Here is an 18,578-nt window from a genome sequence, read left to right on the forward strand (position 1 = left end):
AGCAACATAACATTTTGTTTTGCCTAATTTGGCAATTCATATTATTCTTCCAAAATGAATTATTGTTAACTTGCATCTCAAAGCCATACATGCAAGAAGCCTTGACATGGTGCACACATTTCTCGGTCCACAGTTTGATTGAAGGCCTCAATCTGTCCTTTTGCCTTGTAACTGATTGCTTCTAGATAGAAAGAGAGAAGGAACAACACATGATCAAGATGAGCTAGCTACTAGTTTAAAGCAATGAAAGATCTAATTGTTACAAAGAATGAATTTATAGTTTACATTAATGAGAATAATACATGCATTTGCTTACCTTATCAAGATTGAAGACGATACACTAATTTATCACTCAAAAAAAGGGTTATGAGTGAGTGCACCATAAACATCTTTCCTGGGTGTTGACGCATCCTCTTCCCAATGCAGCTTCTTCCAACACCACGGGTAGGGGAAGGGTATCCATCTGGAAAAGTTTTGTGTTGACGTCAAGTCAGCTCATATTGTTGCTACCTTAGCTGTTGTGCTAGCTAACATGCTACTGAACAGTGACACTAGCATATTGACATGCATATTGGTATTAAAAGACATTAACGTGTTCACCTAAACACATAAGTGTTCAGGTAAATCATTAGTTAGCTAGGTAGCAATCACAGTAATTGTGCAAAAATATGATAACTAATGTTTGCTAGCTAGCTAATATTAAGCACTAGCCAGTCAGAGGCGCTGACTAGGGTTGAATTAAGCACTAGCCAGTCAGTGGCGCTTACTAGGGTTGAATATTTTCCCAGTACTTTACAAATGTTCCGTCCCGAGAATAAATCACTTTTCTCCCTGGTAACCCTGTATTTCCCTCCAAATCCGGAAGCGTCATTCTAAAGCATATAAAGCATATACATGTATGTACAGTGGGGAGAACAAGTATTTGATACACTGCCGATTTTGCAGGTTTTCCTACTTACAAAGCATGTAGAGGTCTGTAATTTTTATCATAGGTACACTTCAACTGTGAGAGACGGAATCTAAAACAAAAATCCAGAAAATCACATTGTATGATTTTAAAGTAATGAATTTGCATTTTATTGCATGACATAAGTATTTGATACATCAGAAAAGCAGAACTTAATATTTGGTACAGAAACCTTTGTTTGCAATTACAGAGATCATACGTTTCCTGTAGGTCTTGACCAGGTTTGCACACACTGCAGCAGGGATTTTGGCCCACTCCTCCATACAGACCTTCTCCAGATCCTTCAGGTTTCGGGGCTGTCGCTGGGCAATACAGACTTTCAGCTCCCTCCAAAGATTTTCTATTGGGTTCAGGTCTGGAGACTGGCTAGGCCACTCCAGGACCTTGAGATGCTTCTTACGGAGCCACTCCTTAGTTGCCCTGGCTGTGTGTTTCGGGTCGTTGTCATGCTGGAAGACCAAGCCACGACCCATCTTCAATGCTCTTACTGAGGGAAGGAGGTTGTTGGCCAAGATCTCGCGATACATGGCCCCATCCATCCTCCCCTCAATACGGTGCAGTCGTCCTGTCCCCTTTGCAGAAAAGCATCCCCAAAGAATGATGTTTCCACCTCCATGCTTCACGGTTGGGATGGTGTTCTTGGGGTTGTACTCATCCTTCTTCTTCCTCCAAACACGGCGAGTGGAGTTTAGACCAAAAAGCTCTATTTTTGTCTCATCAGACCACATGACCTTCTCCCATTCCTCCTCTGGATCATCCAGATGGTCATTGGCAAACTTCAGACGGGCCTGGACATGCGCTGGCTTGAGCAGGGGGACCTTGCGTGCGCTGCAGGATTTTAATCCATGACGGCGTAGTGTGTTAGTAATGGTTTTCTTTGAGACTGTGGTCCCAGCTCTCTTCAGGTCATTGACCAGGTCCTGCCGTGTAGTTCTGGGCTGATCCCTCACCTTCCTCATGATCATTGATGCCCCACGAGGTGAGATCTTGCATGGAGCCCCAGACCGAGGGTGATTGACCGTCATCTTGAACTTCTTCCATTTTCTAATAATTGTGCCAACAGTTGTTGCCTTCTCACCAAACTGCTTGCCTATTGTCCTGTAGCCCATCCCAGCCTTGTGCAGGTCTACAATTTTATCCCTGATGTCCTTACACAGCTCTCTGGTCTTGGCCATTGTGGAGAGGTTCGAGTCTGTTTGATTGAGTGTGTGGACAGGTGTCTTTTATACAGGTAACGAGTTCAAACAGGTGCAGTTAATACAGGTAATGAGTGGATAACAGGAGGGCTTCTTAAAGAAAAACTAACAGGTCTGTGAGAGCCGGAATTCTTACTGGTTGGTAGGTGATCAAATACTTATGTCATGCAATAAAATGCAAATTATTTACTTAAAAATCATACAATGTGATTTTCTGGATTTTTGTTTTAGATTCCGTCTCTCACAGTTGAAGTGTACATATGATAAAAATTACAGACCTCTACATGCTTTGTAAGTAGGAAAACCTGCAAAATCGTCAGTGTATCAAATACTTGTTCTCCCCACTGTATGTCTGGATTTGATCGGCATTACAATTCAAGCCTGATGCTACTTGAGCCTGATGATCCATACATTAAAGACATTTTATGTGCCCTAGATTAAAGACATTTTATGATCCCAATCACCAAACAGCCCAAATGATTGTGCCATTATCCAATACATAGCCTGTGATATATAGGCTACCACACATTACGCACGACAGAAAAACATAAAAGCCCATAGATGTAGCTATGCTCTCTTGGGTAAATAAATGAAACAAACTCCAGTAGCATAATTATTTTGAGTGTGGACTGTATTACTGTACTTTATTGTATTATGCTGTATTATATGGACTGGAATTACAGACCTTGTTCAAACCATGAGCTGGGAGAGAACATGTGATGTTGGTGCAGGACATGCGGCCTACAAAGTTACAATTATAGGCCAGCAAATTGTATTTTAATTTAGAAATATAATAGGGCCAATTTTACATTTAAATAATTAGTAGGCTGACCTTTCATAATATTTCACCTAATGTTGTGTGCCGTGCGCATTAGCCTACCTCAGTTACAGTGGCTTGCGAAAGTATTCACCCCCCTTGGCATTTTTCCTATTTTGTTGCCTTACAAGCTGGAATTAAAATTGATTTTTTGAGGCTTTGTATCATTTGATTTACACAACATGCCTACCACTTTGAAGATGCAAAATAATTTTTTTTGTGAAACAAACAAGAAATAAGACTCATATATTATAAAAATAAAGCTAACTGGATGGAATATGGGGAAAAATGCACAGAATTCTTTTTTAATCTTCAACATAGGAATGCTACCAAAAATAACTTAATGAAACTGGTTACAATTGACGGAGTCACCCATGATTCACCAAATAATATTTTGAAGGAGGAAACAAAGTACTTTAAGAATATGTTTTATTTTCAGTCGCCTCCATCTCCTCTAACTGAAGCTAATTGTAGAGATATTTTTTCTATTGATAATGTCAAATTAACAGCCATACAGAAAGACTCATGTGAAGGTGAAATTACAGAGGAAGAACTTCTGGATGCAATTAAAGACTTTAAGTCTGGGAAAACTCCAGGGTTGGATGGCATACCAGTCGAGCTATACCAAACCTTTTTTGATATACTAAGAGGACCGTTATTAGCATGTTTTAACCACTCCTATATAAATGGTAGATTATCTGACACTCAAGAAGAAGGTCTAATCTCATTATTACTGAAACAGGATACAAGTGGAAAATATAAAGATCCAGTCCATTTACAAAATTGGAGGCCCCTTACACTTCAGTGTTGTGATGCAAAAATTCTAGCAAAATGTATAGCGCATAGAATTAAAAAGGTATTGTCGGATATTATTCATTCTAATCAGACAGGTTTTTTACATGGAAGATACATTGGAGATAATATAAGGCAAGTATTGGAAACAATAGAACACTATGGAAAATATGGGAAACCAGGCCTGCTATTCATAGCAGACTTCGAAAAGGCATTTGATAAAGTACGACTGGGGTTTATATATAAATGCCTGGAGCATTTCAATTTTGGAGAATCTCTTATAAAATGGGTCAAAATCATGTATAGTAACCCTAGGTGTAAAATAGTAAATAATGGCTATTTCTCAGAAAGTTTTAAACTGTCAAGAGGAGTAAAACTAGGTTGTCCACTATCGGCATATCTATTTATTGTGGCCATCGAGATGTTAGCTATTAAAATCAGATCCAATAATAATATCAGAGGATTAGAAATCCAGGGCTTAAAACAAAGGTGTCATTGTACGCTGATGATTCATGTTTTCTTTTAAATCCACAACTAGAATCCCTCCACAGCCTCATAGAGGATCTAGATACATTTTCTAACTCTCTGGATTACAACTAAATTATGACAAATGTACTATATTACGTATTGGATCACTAAAAAATACAATTTTTACATTACCATGTAGTTTACCAATAAAATGGTCTGATGGTGATGTAGATATACTCGGAATACATATCCCAAAGGAAATAAATGATCTCACTTCAATACATTTTAATATAAAGTTAGCAAAAATAGATAAGATCTTACTACCATGGAAAGGAAAATACCTGTCAATTTGTGGAAAAATCACCCTGATTAACTCTTTAGTATTATCCCAGACTACCTATTTGCTTATGGTCTTGCCTACGCCTAGCGAACAGTTTTTGAAATTATATGAGAAAAAAATATTCAATTTTATTTGGAACGGCAAGCCAGACAAAATTAAAAGGGCATATTTATATAATGAATATGAATTCGGAGGACAGAAATTATTAAATATTAAAGCATTAGACCTATCACTAAAAGCTTCAGTCATACAAAAGTTATACTTAAATCCAAACTGGTTCTCAAACAAATTAGTAAAATTGTCTCACCCAATGTTCAAGAAAGGCCTTTTTCCCTTTATTCAGATTACAACAACTCATTTGGGTTGTTGAAATCATCTCCCAAATATCACTATTTCTAAAACAAGCCATAGAAACTTGGTTGCAATTTCAATTTAATCCTCCAGAAACGACAGAACAAATAATGCAACAAATATGGTGGTTAAATTCAAATATACTAATTGACAAAAAACCTTTATTTTTTGACAGAATGTTTAAAAAAGGTATAATCTTCGTAAATGATATCATCGGTAGGACTGGTGGAGTTATGTCGCACATGCAGCTAACAAAAACATATGGAAATGTCTGCTCTACCCAAAATTACAACCAAATAATTGCAGCCTTACCGCAAAAGTGGAAGAGGAAAGTGGAAGGGGGAGAAAGTAAGGAACTTGTCTGTCGGCCTTGCATTAAAGAACATAATTGGTTAAGGAAAACTGTGATAAATAAAAAAGTATATCAGTTTCACTTAAGGACCAAAGGATTGACAGCCGTCCCATATAGATTGCAAAATAGTTGGGAAGAGATTTTTGACGTACCGATCCCATGGCATAGTGTTTATGAACTCACACCCAAAACGACACCGGATTCAAACATTTTAATCTTTCAATTTAAATTATTATATAAAATTCTTGCTACCAATAGAATGTTATTTATATGGGGGATACAATCTTCCCAGCTCTGCAGATTTTGCTGTGAAGAGACAGAATCATTAGATCATTTGTTTTGGTTCTGTCCATTTGTAGCTTGTTTTTGGACACAGGTCCAGGAATGGCTAAAGGATTGCAATACTTACCTGGAGCTAACCTTGCAGATAGCATTACTGGGTGATCTGAAAAGTCACAGTCAATCGATCAATAATATTATAATACTTTTAGCAAAAATGTTTATTTTTAATTCACAATCTGTAGAAGCAATGAGAATAGAAATGTTCAGAACTTTTGTAAAACATCACAGTACGGTTGAAATATATATGGCAAATAGAAATCCTATATGGATGGTGTTAAGAGGTAGATGGGAGGTATTGAATGGAGTTGAAGGATGGGACTAATAACAAATAACAACAAATAATAACAAAGATAGCTAATAATGTAAGCATACTGTGTCCATAATAAGTATATAGTTGTATGTTGGGAGCTTTTGGGAAAGAGCACAGTTAGAAAGATATGGCATATAGAAGCAAACCGGATGGACATCATGAAAATGATCGGAGAGGTTGAGAGTAGAAGAAGTTCAGGAGCAAAAACAAAACAAAAAAATATATATAATAGAATTCTTGTAAAATTGACTGTGTCCATAAGATGTAGATAGTAAGTATAGGCCGGAAGTAGAGGCCTGGGCATTGTTGTTCACTAATGTACTCCAAGTAGGGAAAGGATGGCGGGGTTGAAAAGTAATAAAGGGGAGTATATATATAAAAAACATGGGGGATTGGAAGTGATGCAGACAATTACATTGATAGAAGTTACAATCTATCTGCAATATTAAGCTGATCCACCCCCCCCCCCCCCATAAAAAAAAAAAAAAATCATAATAATAATAATAAAAAATTAAATAATTATAATAATAATAATAATAAAAAATAAATAAGACTAAAAAATAAGAAAACTGGAGCGTGCATTACTATTCACCCCCCCCCCCCCCCCAAAGTCAATACTTTGTAGAGCCACCCTTTGCAGTAATTACAGTTGCAAGTCTCTTGGGGTATGTCTCTATAAGCTTGGCACATCTAGCCACTGGGATTTTTGCCCATTCTTCAAGGCAAAACTCCTCCAGCTCCTTCAAGTTGGATGGGTTCCGCTGGTGTACAGCAATCTTTAAGTCATACCACAGATTCTCAATTGGATTGATGTCTGGGCTTTGACTAGGCCATTCCAAGACATTTCAATGTTTCCCCTTAAACCACTCGAGTGTTGCTTTAGCAGTATGCTTAGGGTCATTGTCCTGCTGGAAGGTGAACCGCTGTCCCAGTCTCAAATCTCTGGAAGACTGAAACAGGTTTCCCTCAAGAATTTCCCTGTATTTAGCGTCATCCATCATTCCTTCAATTCTGACCAGTTTCCCAGTCCCTGCCGATGAAAAACATCCCCACAGCATGATGCTGCCACCACCATGCTTCACTGTGGGGATGGTGTTCTCGGGGTGATGAGAGGTGTTGGGTTTGGGCCAGACATAGCGTTTTCCTTGATGGCCAAAAAGCTCAATTTTAGTCTAATCTGACCAGAGTACATTCTTCCATATGTTTCGGGAGTCTCCCACATGCCTTTTGGCGAACACCAAACATGTTTGCTTATTTTTTTTCTTTAAGCAATGGCTTTTTTCTGGCCACTCTTCCGTAAAACCCAGCTCTCTGGAGTGTACGGCTTAAAGTGGTCCTATGGACAGATACTCCAATCTCCGCTGTGGAGCTTTGCAGCTCCTTCAGGGTAATCTTTGGTCTCTTTGTTGCCTCTCTGATAAATGCCCTCCTTGCCTGGTCCGTGAGTTTTGGTGGGCGGTCCTCTCTTGGCAGGTTTGTTGTGGTGCCATATTCTTTCCAATTTATAATAATGGATTTAATGGTGCTCCGTGGGATGTTCAAAGTTTCTGATATTTTTTTATAACCCAACCCTGATCTGTACTTCTCCACAACTTTGTCCCTGACCTGTTTGGAGAGCTCCTTGGTCTTCATAGTGCCGCTTGCTTGGTGTTGCCCCTTGCTTTGTGGTGTTATTTAACTATTTATGTCACTTCTGAAGGTAATTGGTTTCACCAGATCTTATTTAGGGGCTTCATTGCAAAGGGGGTCCTCTGTAGCTCAGCTGGTAGAGCACGGCGCTTGTAACGCCAGGGTAGTTGGTTCGATCCCGGGACCACCCATACACAATAATGTATGCACGCATGACTGTAAGTCGCTTTGGATAAAAGCGTCTGCTAAGTGGCATATTACTACTATTACTACATATGCACGCACCAATTTTTCAGTTATTTTTTATTTTTTGAAACAAGTTGTTTTTTTCATTTCACTTCACCAATTTGGACTATTTTGTGTATGTACATTACATGAAATCCAAATAAAAATCCATTTAAATTACAGGTTGTAATGCAACAAAATAGGAAAAACGCCAAGTGGGATGAATACTTTTGCAAGGCACTGTAAATGAATACATTTCGTTGTCCTTGACCTTACCTTCATCATTGTAATGACATTGAATAATAAAGGCCTAGAATAAGATGCAGATGTCTATTACTTCTCTTCACGAAGATTGACTGGTTATGGGTCTGAATAAATAATTGCTATAGCCAATTGCCATCGCGCGTTCTCTCTTCTTTCAAATTCCTTGTGTGTTTTATTGGCTGCTGTGTTTAACCTTCAGCAAACAAGAGCTTGCATCCCTCTACGAATAGTCTGTTATATAGTTTGCTGCAAACTTACCCCCCCCCCCCCCCCCCCCCCCCCTCCCTGTCTATCTCACTCTCTCCCCTCCCCCTCTCTTTCCAGGTAACTACTATGGAACCCCAAAGCCCCCAGCGGAGCCCACCCTGGTGCAGCCTGACCTGGTGGATCAGGTGCTGTTTGATGAGGACTATGACAACGAGGTCCAGCGTAAACGCACCACGTCCGTCAGCAAGATGGACAGGAAGGACAGTGTGGTCCCTGAGGAAGAAGACGATGATGAGAGGCCACCTCTGGCCAACGGCCTCCCAGGTCAGTACATCTCACACTCAAAACCACTCTCCTGCCCTTTCTCTCTTTCCTCAGGATAGTCCTCTGTTGTACCTCACATATATCTCCCAATATCTGTCTCTCATGTTCTACTTTTAGCTTTACATTATTGATGACTATGGTCCAGGGGTGGGAACCAAAATTATTTTCCAATAATTATTTTCTTCGTTCCGTTCCAGTGTTCCGACCAGAACCGGTTCGAACTACAACAAAAGAACGGTTCATATAGCCTAGTTCCTTTTCGTAAATGTTTTAACCTGTGAAATAGTTTTTACATTTACAGTAGCTCATTAATTTACTCCACCAATTAGCGGGATAGAGAAGCTTGCTACGGAACGGGTAAGCTAGTTGTTTACATGTTTGATTGGCCATACAAGTGCAGGTGCGAGATGCGACTGAAATTTTACAGGTGGGGAGAGAGTGAGAAAGAGGGATGGACATGTAGGGGGCTTGGCATGAAGCCCTGAACATCATGACCTGACATGAATTGGAATGTGTTTAGGCTATTATTAGCATCAGAACTTCACTGAATTGCAGAATTATATACTAGATATTAGGAATATTTTGGGAACAAAAAATAACATTATTAACCGATTCTCAAGATTTGAAAATAATGATTCTGTTCCGGAACACTACAGATCTGTTTCCGTTCTGCGAACATTTTTGTTCTTTTCCAGTTTTTGGTTATTTTGCCTGAACCTGTTCCAACCCCTGCTATGGATGATATAATATTTATTCTCTATAACATATTTCTGCTCTATACATATTGACCTATGGAGCTCTGATCACCTTCCCCATTACTCCCAGTCTGTGCTATCTGTCATGCTCTGTCTGTATAGCCAGCCACTTCCCGCAGGCTCCATCTCAAGTTTATGCCTCAAGCACATTCAGTATCAGTAACACTTTCTACTGGAGTGCAGGGTACCTTGAAGACAGCAGACTTCTTACCCAGAGACCAGAGACTCCATGTGTGTTATCAAGCAGGACTCCTTTCTCTCAAAGGAGCAGTCATTGATGTGCCCAAGGATAGCCTGACTCTAAAAGAAATGGGTTACAGTATGCCTTCTGCTATTTTATTATCAGGCATGCACGATGGACAAGCACAAGTCTTTCTATGTAAAATAAATCACATTTCTGCTGTACTGCAACCATAGATGGAAACAGTTATAAACGGGTCAGAAGGTTTATGGAAAAATTAAGCATAATGTCCAAACTGAACTTCCCTGACCCCTACCTGACTTCCTGCATGTGTCTAGTGCAGGGCTGTCCAACCCTGTTCCTGGAGAGCTACCGTCCTGTAGGTTTTCGCTCCAACCCTAATCTAGCGCACCTGATTCTAATAATTAGCTGGTTGAGAAGCTGATTCAGGTGAGTTACAACTGGGGTTGGATTGAAAACCTACAGGAGGGTAGCTTTCCAGGAACAGGATTGGAGAGCCGTGGTCTAGTGCAGTCAGTATGGTGTGGGCTGTCAGGCTCTCAGCCCTCTGTGATCTCTCTGATGATCTCCGGTCTCGTGTGTGTGTGTGTGTGTGTGTGTGTGTGTGTGTGTGTGTGTGTGTGTGTGCATGCGTATGAATGAAGTCAGATTAGTATTGGGAGTCAGACCCATTTGGAGATGTTTGCCAGTTTCTCCCCATCCTTCAAGTAAATATGTGATCTGTTGAAAATATCAGCAAGTCTTATGGATGCAGTAGTGTAATATTTACTGAAATACAGAAGCACATGCACAAATTTGACACGCTCATGGGCTACATCAGTTCTGTGAATACACTAAAATAAGCTGTGTGGCCTTGAGCCTCATTGTATTATATACTTGTGCAGAGGTTAGCATTACACAAACAGTCCCTCGATTAGAAGACCCTTGTGTATGTTTCAATCGGCAGCTTTTTGTAGCCCGAAGTTTCCAAGGACCAGTGGGGTGCAAAATGAATTTGGAGGGACTTTGTTGTGTCCATGCTCAAGTTGATTGGTGTGCTTTTATTGCAGTTCTCATTAAATGAATACATTTTTTTTTTAAACAGAAATAACCATAAAGAGCAGTGGGAGAGTATTATTGTGCCAAAATAGCCTCAAGCTCGAATGGCCTTTTTACTATGAATCCTCCCCAGCTACTTGTATCATTGAAACCCAGGGGGAGGGTACCACATATGCATAAATACGCTCACACGTACATGCACACGCAAATGCAAAACAGAGCCTTGGTGAACAGAACACACCATCTCTTGCATGCAAATCCTGTAGCGACATCAAACCCTCCCTCCTCCCACTGCATGCTGGGAGAACAGGAGAAGGCTGGAGGTGTCCAAGCAGGCTAACCTGCTCTCTCTCTCTCTCTCTCTCTCTCTCTCTCTCTCTCTCTCTCTCTCTCTCTCTCTCTCTCTCTCTCTCTCTCTTCTCTCTCTCCTCTCTCTCTCTCTTCTCTCTCTCTCTCTCTCTCTCTCTCTCTCTCTCTCTCTCTCTCTCTCTCTCTCTCTCTCTCTCTCTCTCTCTCTCTCTCTCTCTCTCTCTCTCTCTCTCTCTCTCTCTCTCTCTCTCTCTCTCTCTCTCTCTCTCTCTCTCTCTCTCTCTCTCTCTCTCTCTCTCTCTCTCTCTCTCTCTCTCTCTCTCTCTCTCTCCTGGGCTACAGAGCACAAAGAAGGGGCATCGTGGAGGAAGGCGGTGCCCAGCTACACCCAGTCCAGCAGTGCCATGGACTTCCGTATGTGGAGCTCTCTGCCCGGCGATGACAGCCTTGAACCCCTGCCTCTCAACTGGGAGATGGCCTACACCGAGACGGGCATGGTCTACTTCATAGAGTGAGTACTGCACCAGCACCTGTATATCTACTCAGGGACAGGACAAAGAGACAGCCTTTTAGTCTACTGAGTCCTGGTTGGTTACACACTGCTACTACACTGTACATGCATAGATACTGTAACTCCTGAGTTCAAAGCTCATTCCCTAAAAATGTTTTGGAGTTTCACGCTTAATATGTTTTAAATGCAGAACATATGACATACATTTCTGCTCTAGACTGAATGTGGAATGTTACGTACGGTATAGGTTATGCATGGATGACTATATCTGATCAGGATCATGCAAAGTATCATGACATTGTTGATTAGATTAGTGAAGCACATAGCACGTGTTACATAAGCCATGCTGAACAGACAGAGGATTTAGGTTAGTTAGGTAAACAAGCCAAGGCCTGTACTAGTGTGGGTCTCTTTAAGATCCACTTATATTGACTGACAGCCCTAGCCTACATGATTGTTCCAAAAGTGGTTCTGGTCTAAGCTAATTAATTTGGTGGTTTCTCTTCAAGACAACTTCCTGACAAATCAATACTGTGTTTTAGTAAATATAGCTCTCCCAGAGGCCCCTGAGTTCTTTATAAACAGATTTGGCTTACAGCTAGAGCTCTGCTACCCGACCCGAGCCCGACGGGTTAGGGACAATTTTTCATCAATAACTAGGGTACGGGCAGGGCTCGGGTATCACTAAATTGATCACTTACATTTGAAGCAGAGCCATTTGCTCGTGCTCTGCTGAGCAGTACAGTCATATCTGATTAAGATCATAACATGGTGTCAGAAGTGCTTCAACCTCATCAAATATAAGACAGGAGAGATTATTTCACAGAAAATAATAATGTTCTTTGAGTTTTGTCGGAGTTTAGAGTGACGAAAAGTAGCTAACAGCTCTCTCATGTCTCTTCATTGAGCAGAGCAGCCCGTTGCTATGGATACTCACAGACTCAGAGCGCCATGAGCAGAGCGCATGCAGAGCGAACTGCGTGCAGGAAGCGAGTGACAGACGAGAGAGGAGCAGCTAATGGGTTTACTAAAGGAGGAAGTTATTTCTGATTTCAGGTTTCGGGCAGGGCCGGGCCTTGAATTTGGCAGAAGCAATCAGGCCTGGGTAGGGTAGGGCCTGAACGTCGCTGGCATGGGTAGGGCTCCGGCTTAAAATTCATGCCTGTGCAATGCTCTACTTCTAGCTGCTCTTGTCTGAAGTCGCCACAATAACATAATGAATACATAGCAGGATGAATAAATGTGTCAATCAGTTATTTATAACTTGTGTAAATTTCAAAGAAAGTATATCATAGAACATAGAGTAGGTGGGTACATGACTGTCTACCTTTCCTCTGATGCAAATACCAGTGTCAGTAACTGGCTCAGGTTTTTGAATGTTTCTCTTATCTGCCTTTCACAGTCACAATAGCAAGACCACCACCTGGCTGGACCCCCGCCTGGCCAAGAAGGCCAAGCCCCCAGAGAAGTGTGAGGATGGAGGTAAGGCTTCAGGACCTTTGAGCCTCTACAATTGTCATGTGTGTAGATATTTTGGTAACATGATACCTTGCCGGTCCAGACTCCCAAATAGCAACATTTGTGGTGAAAGCTAAAGAAGAGTCTCTCTTGTTGTCTTGTTGTCTTCCGTTGCTAGCAAGTTGGCTAAACCAGGCCCCCAGTGTCCGGTCTGGAGTGTGAAGTCACAAGCTCTGCTGGTCGGCTACTGCGTAGCAACCTAGCGGTGCCAAAAGACCTGGTCTGCCCTAGAAAGCCTATGTAAATTACGATCGCCAGAACGGCCCCAACGGCTGTTTTGGGTTCTAAAATGTGTTTATTATGATCAAGTTCAATCCCCACAGTGAATTATTTTAAAGTTCGCTACAAATCATGATATTTAATTAAAATGTGTTCTGACTACTACATTTGTCATCACATAGGACAACGTGCTGATATTCTTATACTTGCCAGTGTAACTTACCACATTATACCAATTTGATATGCTGCTTCAATGTATTCGCTCCCATATCAGCTAAAATGGAATGTCATCATTTTTTGTCAAAGATTTAAAAAAGCACATGGCTATGTTTTTTTAAATGTTTCAAAATAGCCTAGAATAACGTTATCACTTCTAAACAAAATAACTTTTGGGGGGATTCTAATAAGGCTACACTGTTGTTTGGTTTATTGTTTAGATAAAATATAATTAGCCTTTCAGCTTCCCACTTCTCCATGTGAAATAATCAGATTTATAATTAAATAATATGCCCTGACAAATATTCTTATTCTTGCCGGTGTAACCTACAACATTATCCCAGTTTGATATGCTGCTTGAATATATTCACTCCCATATCCGCTAAAAATAGAACGTCATCATGTTTTGGTTGCGGAGTACATTTTTACATTTTATATTTTAGTCATTTAGCAGATGCTCTTATCCAAAGCGACTTACAGTTAGTGCATACATTTTCATACTGGCCCCCCGTGGGAAACGAACCCACAACCCTGGCGTTGCAAGCGCCATGCTCTACCAACTGAGCTCACAGCTGTTTTTACCAATAGCCTGGATTCACTAGTCATTTCTTCTAAACAATATACCTTTTGGGGGGATTCTAATAAGGCTACAATGTTGTTTGGTTTATTGTTTGAACAGTCTCTGAGATTATATTTGCTTATCAATGCAAAATAGGCTTCTTTGATGTATAGCCTATAGCCAATAGATCAGATCAAGGAACCAAGCGCGCTTCATTGCCAAGCGAGCTTCATAGGAGTAATACGGCGCGTTATGCCCCGTTCACATCGTGACGTATTTCATTACGCCGTGCGTCATCCTCATGGAGTCTTGCCCCGCTACTGAATTGTCACGCCCTGACTCTGGGGACTCTTATTTGTTGAGTCAGGGTGTGATTTTCTATGTTGTGTAGTTCTATGTTTTCTATCTAGTATGTCTAGATCTATGTTTGGCCGGGTGTGTTTCCCAATCAGAGGCAGCTGTCGCTCGTTGTCTCTGATTGGGGAGCATACTTAGGCAGCCTATTGGCAATTAGGTGTTGTGGGATCTTGTTCCGTGTGAGGTTTGTTGTGTGTACCTTAGGACGTCACGTATCGTTGGTTTATTGTTTTGTTGTTGTGTTTATTCGTTAAATAAACATGTATGCATATCACGCTGCGCCTTGGTCTGACCCGTCTATGAACGAGCGTGACATGAATGGACCAGTGCAATGTTTGTAACGCAAGATGGATGAGAGCCTGTCTCTCGTCAGAGATCGCATACACTATCATTCAAGGGTTTTTCTTTATTTGTACTATTTTCTATATTGTAGAATAATAGTGAACACATCAAAACTATGAAATAACACATATGGAATCATGTAGTAACCAGAAAAGTGTTAAACAAATCAAAATAGATTTTAGATTTTAGATTCTTCAAAGTAGCCACCCTTTGCCTTGATGACAGCTTTGCACACTCTTAGTGTTCCCACATATGCTGAGCACTTGTTTGCTGCTTTTCCTTCACTCTGCGGTCCAACTCATCCCAAACCATCTCAATTGGGTTGAGGTAGGGTGATTGTGGAGGCCAGGTCATCTGAAGCAGCACTCAATCACTCTCCTTCTTGGTCAAACAGCCCTTACACAGCCTGGAGGTGTGTTTTGGGTCTATTTCCTGTTGAAAAACAAATGATAGTCCCACTAAGCGCAAACCAGATGGGATGGCGTATCGCTGCAGAATGCTGTTGTAGCCATGCTGGTTAGGTGTGCCTTGAATTCTAAATAAATCACTGACAGTGTCACCAGCAAAGCACCCCCACACCATTACACCTCCTCCTCCATGCTTCACGGTGAGAACCACACATGCGGGGATCATCCGTTTATCTACTCTACGTCTCACAAAGACATGGAGGAGGACGACAGATTTGAATACTTTCTGAAGGCACTGTATATGTTGAGTTTTTTATTCAACATGGAATGAAAGCTTGGCTGATTAACTTGAATGACATGGGTGCCAGGAGTACCCGGAGTGCCCACTCGTTTGCCCGTCCATTCCCAGGGTGTGTGGCTGTGACGTGGGCTAAGTGCAGCGGGAGAGTGTGGGGATGGGGGAGACACAGGGCCCTGGTCGGCTGTTTCTAATGGATTTTTAAAGGCAGGCAGAATGCTAGTTGGTGTGCTACCTCTGAAAAACTGTTCCAAGCTCTCTCTTGCGTGACGAGCCAGGCTGCCTGTCTGCGAAAACTGCAAAATGTTCACCAAATCATTGTGTCTGGTGTCTGCTGGGCTCTTCTCGTCACTATGCCCTGTTATCCTGCAGTGCTGTACATTTGCATGTTTTGTGTGATAGTACTTGGACACAATGCGTCTCTTCCTGTATCCACAGAGCTTCCGTATGGCTGGGAGGAGATAGAGGACCCACAGTATGGAACATATTATGTAGAGTAAGTTTGTTCAGTCTGCCTCAACATGTACATCTGAGAGATACTACACCACAAACCCATATTCCCCAGCAATACCATAGATCAAAAACGAACCATAGGTACACTACACATTATACACTAAGTGTACAAAACATTTATAATAACTGCTCTTTCCATGACATAGACTGACCAGGTGAATCCAGGTGAAAGCTATGATCCCTTATTGATGTCACTTGTTAAATCCACTTCAATCAGTGTAGATGAAGGGGAGGAGACAGGTTAAAGAATGATTTTTAAGCCTTGAGACAACTGAGACATGGATTGTGTATGTGTGCCATTCAGAAGGTGAATGGGCAAGACAAAATATTTAAGTGCCTTTGAATGGGGTATGGTAGTAGGTGCCAGGCGCACTGGTTTGTGTCAAGAAACTGCAACGCTGCTTGGTCTTTCACGCTCAACAGTTTCCTGTATGTATCAAGAATGGTCCACCACCCAAAGGACATCCAGCCAATTTGACACAACTGTGAGAAGCATTGGAGTCAACATGGGCCAGCATCCCTGTGGAGCGCTTTCGACACCTCGCAGAGTCCATGCCCGACGAATTGAGGCTGTTAATAAATATTAGGAAGGTGTTCCAAATGTTTTGTCCACTCAGTGTATATAGATAGCAGGGATACAATGTGTTACGAGACATGTGGTGTACTGCTAGGAAACCACCATCACTTTGAGAACAATACTATATAATGATCAAGGCTTGTATTGGTTTTTCAGTGGGTGCTAAACTGAAGCTCTGTTGGTAACATGACATTCACCCGGGTGAAAACACAGCATTACTTGTGTGAGTGAGTGTGTGTGGGTCTGTTTACAGAAGATGTGTGAGTACTGGCTGCCCCAGCAGGACGTCGTTGAAACTCAGCCATTACAGCAGCAGTAGGGAGAAGAGGAAGGTTGTGAGAGTTATCAAGGAGGGAAGTAGAGGCGGAGGGGGTGCTAGGAAGGTAGAGTAGTCTGTTTTGATGAAAAGGAAAGGAAACACTTTCTTTCTTTTATTACTGGTATTGTAGAAGTGTCCCTCCTTGGTAGAGGCCATGGGGGAGAGAGAGGAACTCACACTGTTTGTTTTTACAAGGAGAGTCAAAGACAAGTGGATGGGGACTTATTGCCGCCAATGTTCCAGTTCAAAATTAAATCTGTGTAAAACAATTTGGCTTTGTTATGTCAGAGGGACAGTTTTTACCTCACAAAAGAGAAGCAAAGGCAGTCAGGAGTTCATCTCTAGTTTTATTAAACTGCCCAACCATTAGGCATACACCAGCCCACTTGTCTCTGTATATTTACATTTTACATTTTTAGTCATTTAGCAGACGCTCTTATCCAGAGCGACTTACAGTTAGTGAGTGCATACATATTTTTTTATATATTTTTTATACTGGAATCGAACCCACAACCCTGGCGTTGCAAATGCCATGCTCCACCAACTGAGCTACATCCCTGCCGGCCATTCCCTCCCCTACCCTGGACAACACTGGGCCAATTGTGCACCGCCCCATGGGTCTCCCGGTCGCGGCCGGCTACGACAGAGCCTGGATTTGAACCAGGATCTCTAGTGGCACAGCTAGCACTGCGATGCAGTGCCTTAGACCACTGCGCCACTCGGGAGAACAGGGAGACTTGTAATCAACAGCTCACAGAAGAAACACTATCTAAAAATCCCTATTGTTAATGGATTGAGAATTAACATATAGTCCCTTCTATAAGACATGCTTTAACCATTCATAATAATTAATTCAGAATTAATCACACACAGGTGGTTCACATAATTACATAAAGATGGTTCAGGGTAACTTGTATGTGTCTGTGTCAGTAAATTGGTGTCTAAAATGTAAATCATATAATGGATTGTTTCTGTTTCAGTCACATCAACCAGAGAACCCAGTTTGAGAACCCAGTCCTGGAGGCTAAGAGGAAGCTGAGCCAGGAGACTACTGCTTCTATCCAGCAGGGGGCACCACCTCCCCCAGGTAGACACTACTCACCTCACCTAACTTTTTCTTTACCTCACTCTTTCTTCAGCTCTGGATAGCTTTCTGAAGGCTGTTATACAGACTGAGACTGAAAACAAACTCAACAATGACATGATTGTGTGTTGACCTCCTACACCTCATTATGTGTTGTGTTGAATAGGTTTGAAGTGGTGGAAAATGTAGAAGCCATCTCCTTGCTCAAGGTTGTAGGAGAGATGTCGTGTCAAGTGTCATCATGCATGAATAGCCGTTTGAAACTAGTAATGTATGATCAACTCTGCGCCCAAGAGAAGACAAGTTCTCTCCCATTCACACCAGGGTTGGGGTGGAAGACAAGCCACTCTTCTGCCATAATAAACAATATGAATTAAATATGCTTTCATTACAGTGGATGTATAATACATTAGAGTGCGGGGAGTACAGATTGACAGTCATGTTCTGCTGCTGAGGCTTACTCATATGGGTTGGTTGAGAGGAGGGAGGGAAGGGGAGCAGCTCTTAGAAATTGTGACAGCTTGTGACAGCAAGCTGACATCTTAAGGGCCAAGCATAACAAGACATCTCTCAACTAGCTAACTTGCTAGCCAGGTGGGGAGGGACTGAGATAGGCATCTCCCCTGTGATTGCACCAGACTGTTGTCAGACGGTTGCTATGATGTAACCAAAACAACAGCAGTTGCACCTCAGGCTAGAGTTCTCCGTTACAGTTCTCCAAGCCCACAGATTTCCAGAGCATCTAATGCAACATAGAGGCTCATCTGCAG

The 18,578-nt window shown here is 41.6% G+C and overlaps 1 protein-coding gene across 1 annotated transcript in view; it reads left to right on the plus strand.

The window, feature by feature from the left end:
* LOC311138782 (membrane-associated guanylate kinase, WW and PDZ domain-containing protein 3-like) overlaps positions 1-18,578 on the plus strand; it is a gene marked incomplete at both ends in the record, with an annotated part of 215,223 nt that overhangs the window by 181,347 nt on the left and 15,298 nt on the right. The window contains 5 exons of the mRNA XM_084173606.1: positions 8,378-8,584; positions 11,231-11,399; positions 12,802-12,881; positions 15,754-15,811; positions 17,705-17,811. Of these exons, the coding sequence (XP_084029732.1) occupies positions 8,378-8,584; positions 11,231-11,399; positions 12,802-12,881; positions 15,754-15,811; positions 17,705-17,811 (621 nt within the window). The remainder of the gene's footprint in view (positions 1-8,377; positions 8,585-11,230; positions 11,400-12,801; positions 12,882-15,753; positions 15,812-17,704; positions 17,812-18,578) is intronic.

The sequence above is a fragment of the Coregonus lavaretus genome (assembly GCF_964263955.1).
Source record: "Coregonus lavaretus genome assembly, chromosome: 12".
Classification (NCBI taxonomy): domain Eukaryota; kingdom Metazoa; phylum Chordata; class Actinopteri; order Salmoniformes; family Salmonidae; genus Coregonus; species Coregonus lavaretus.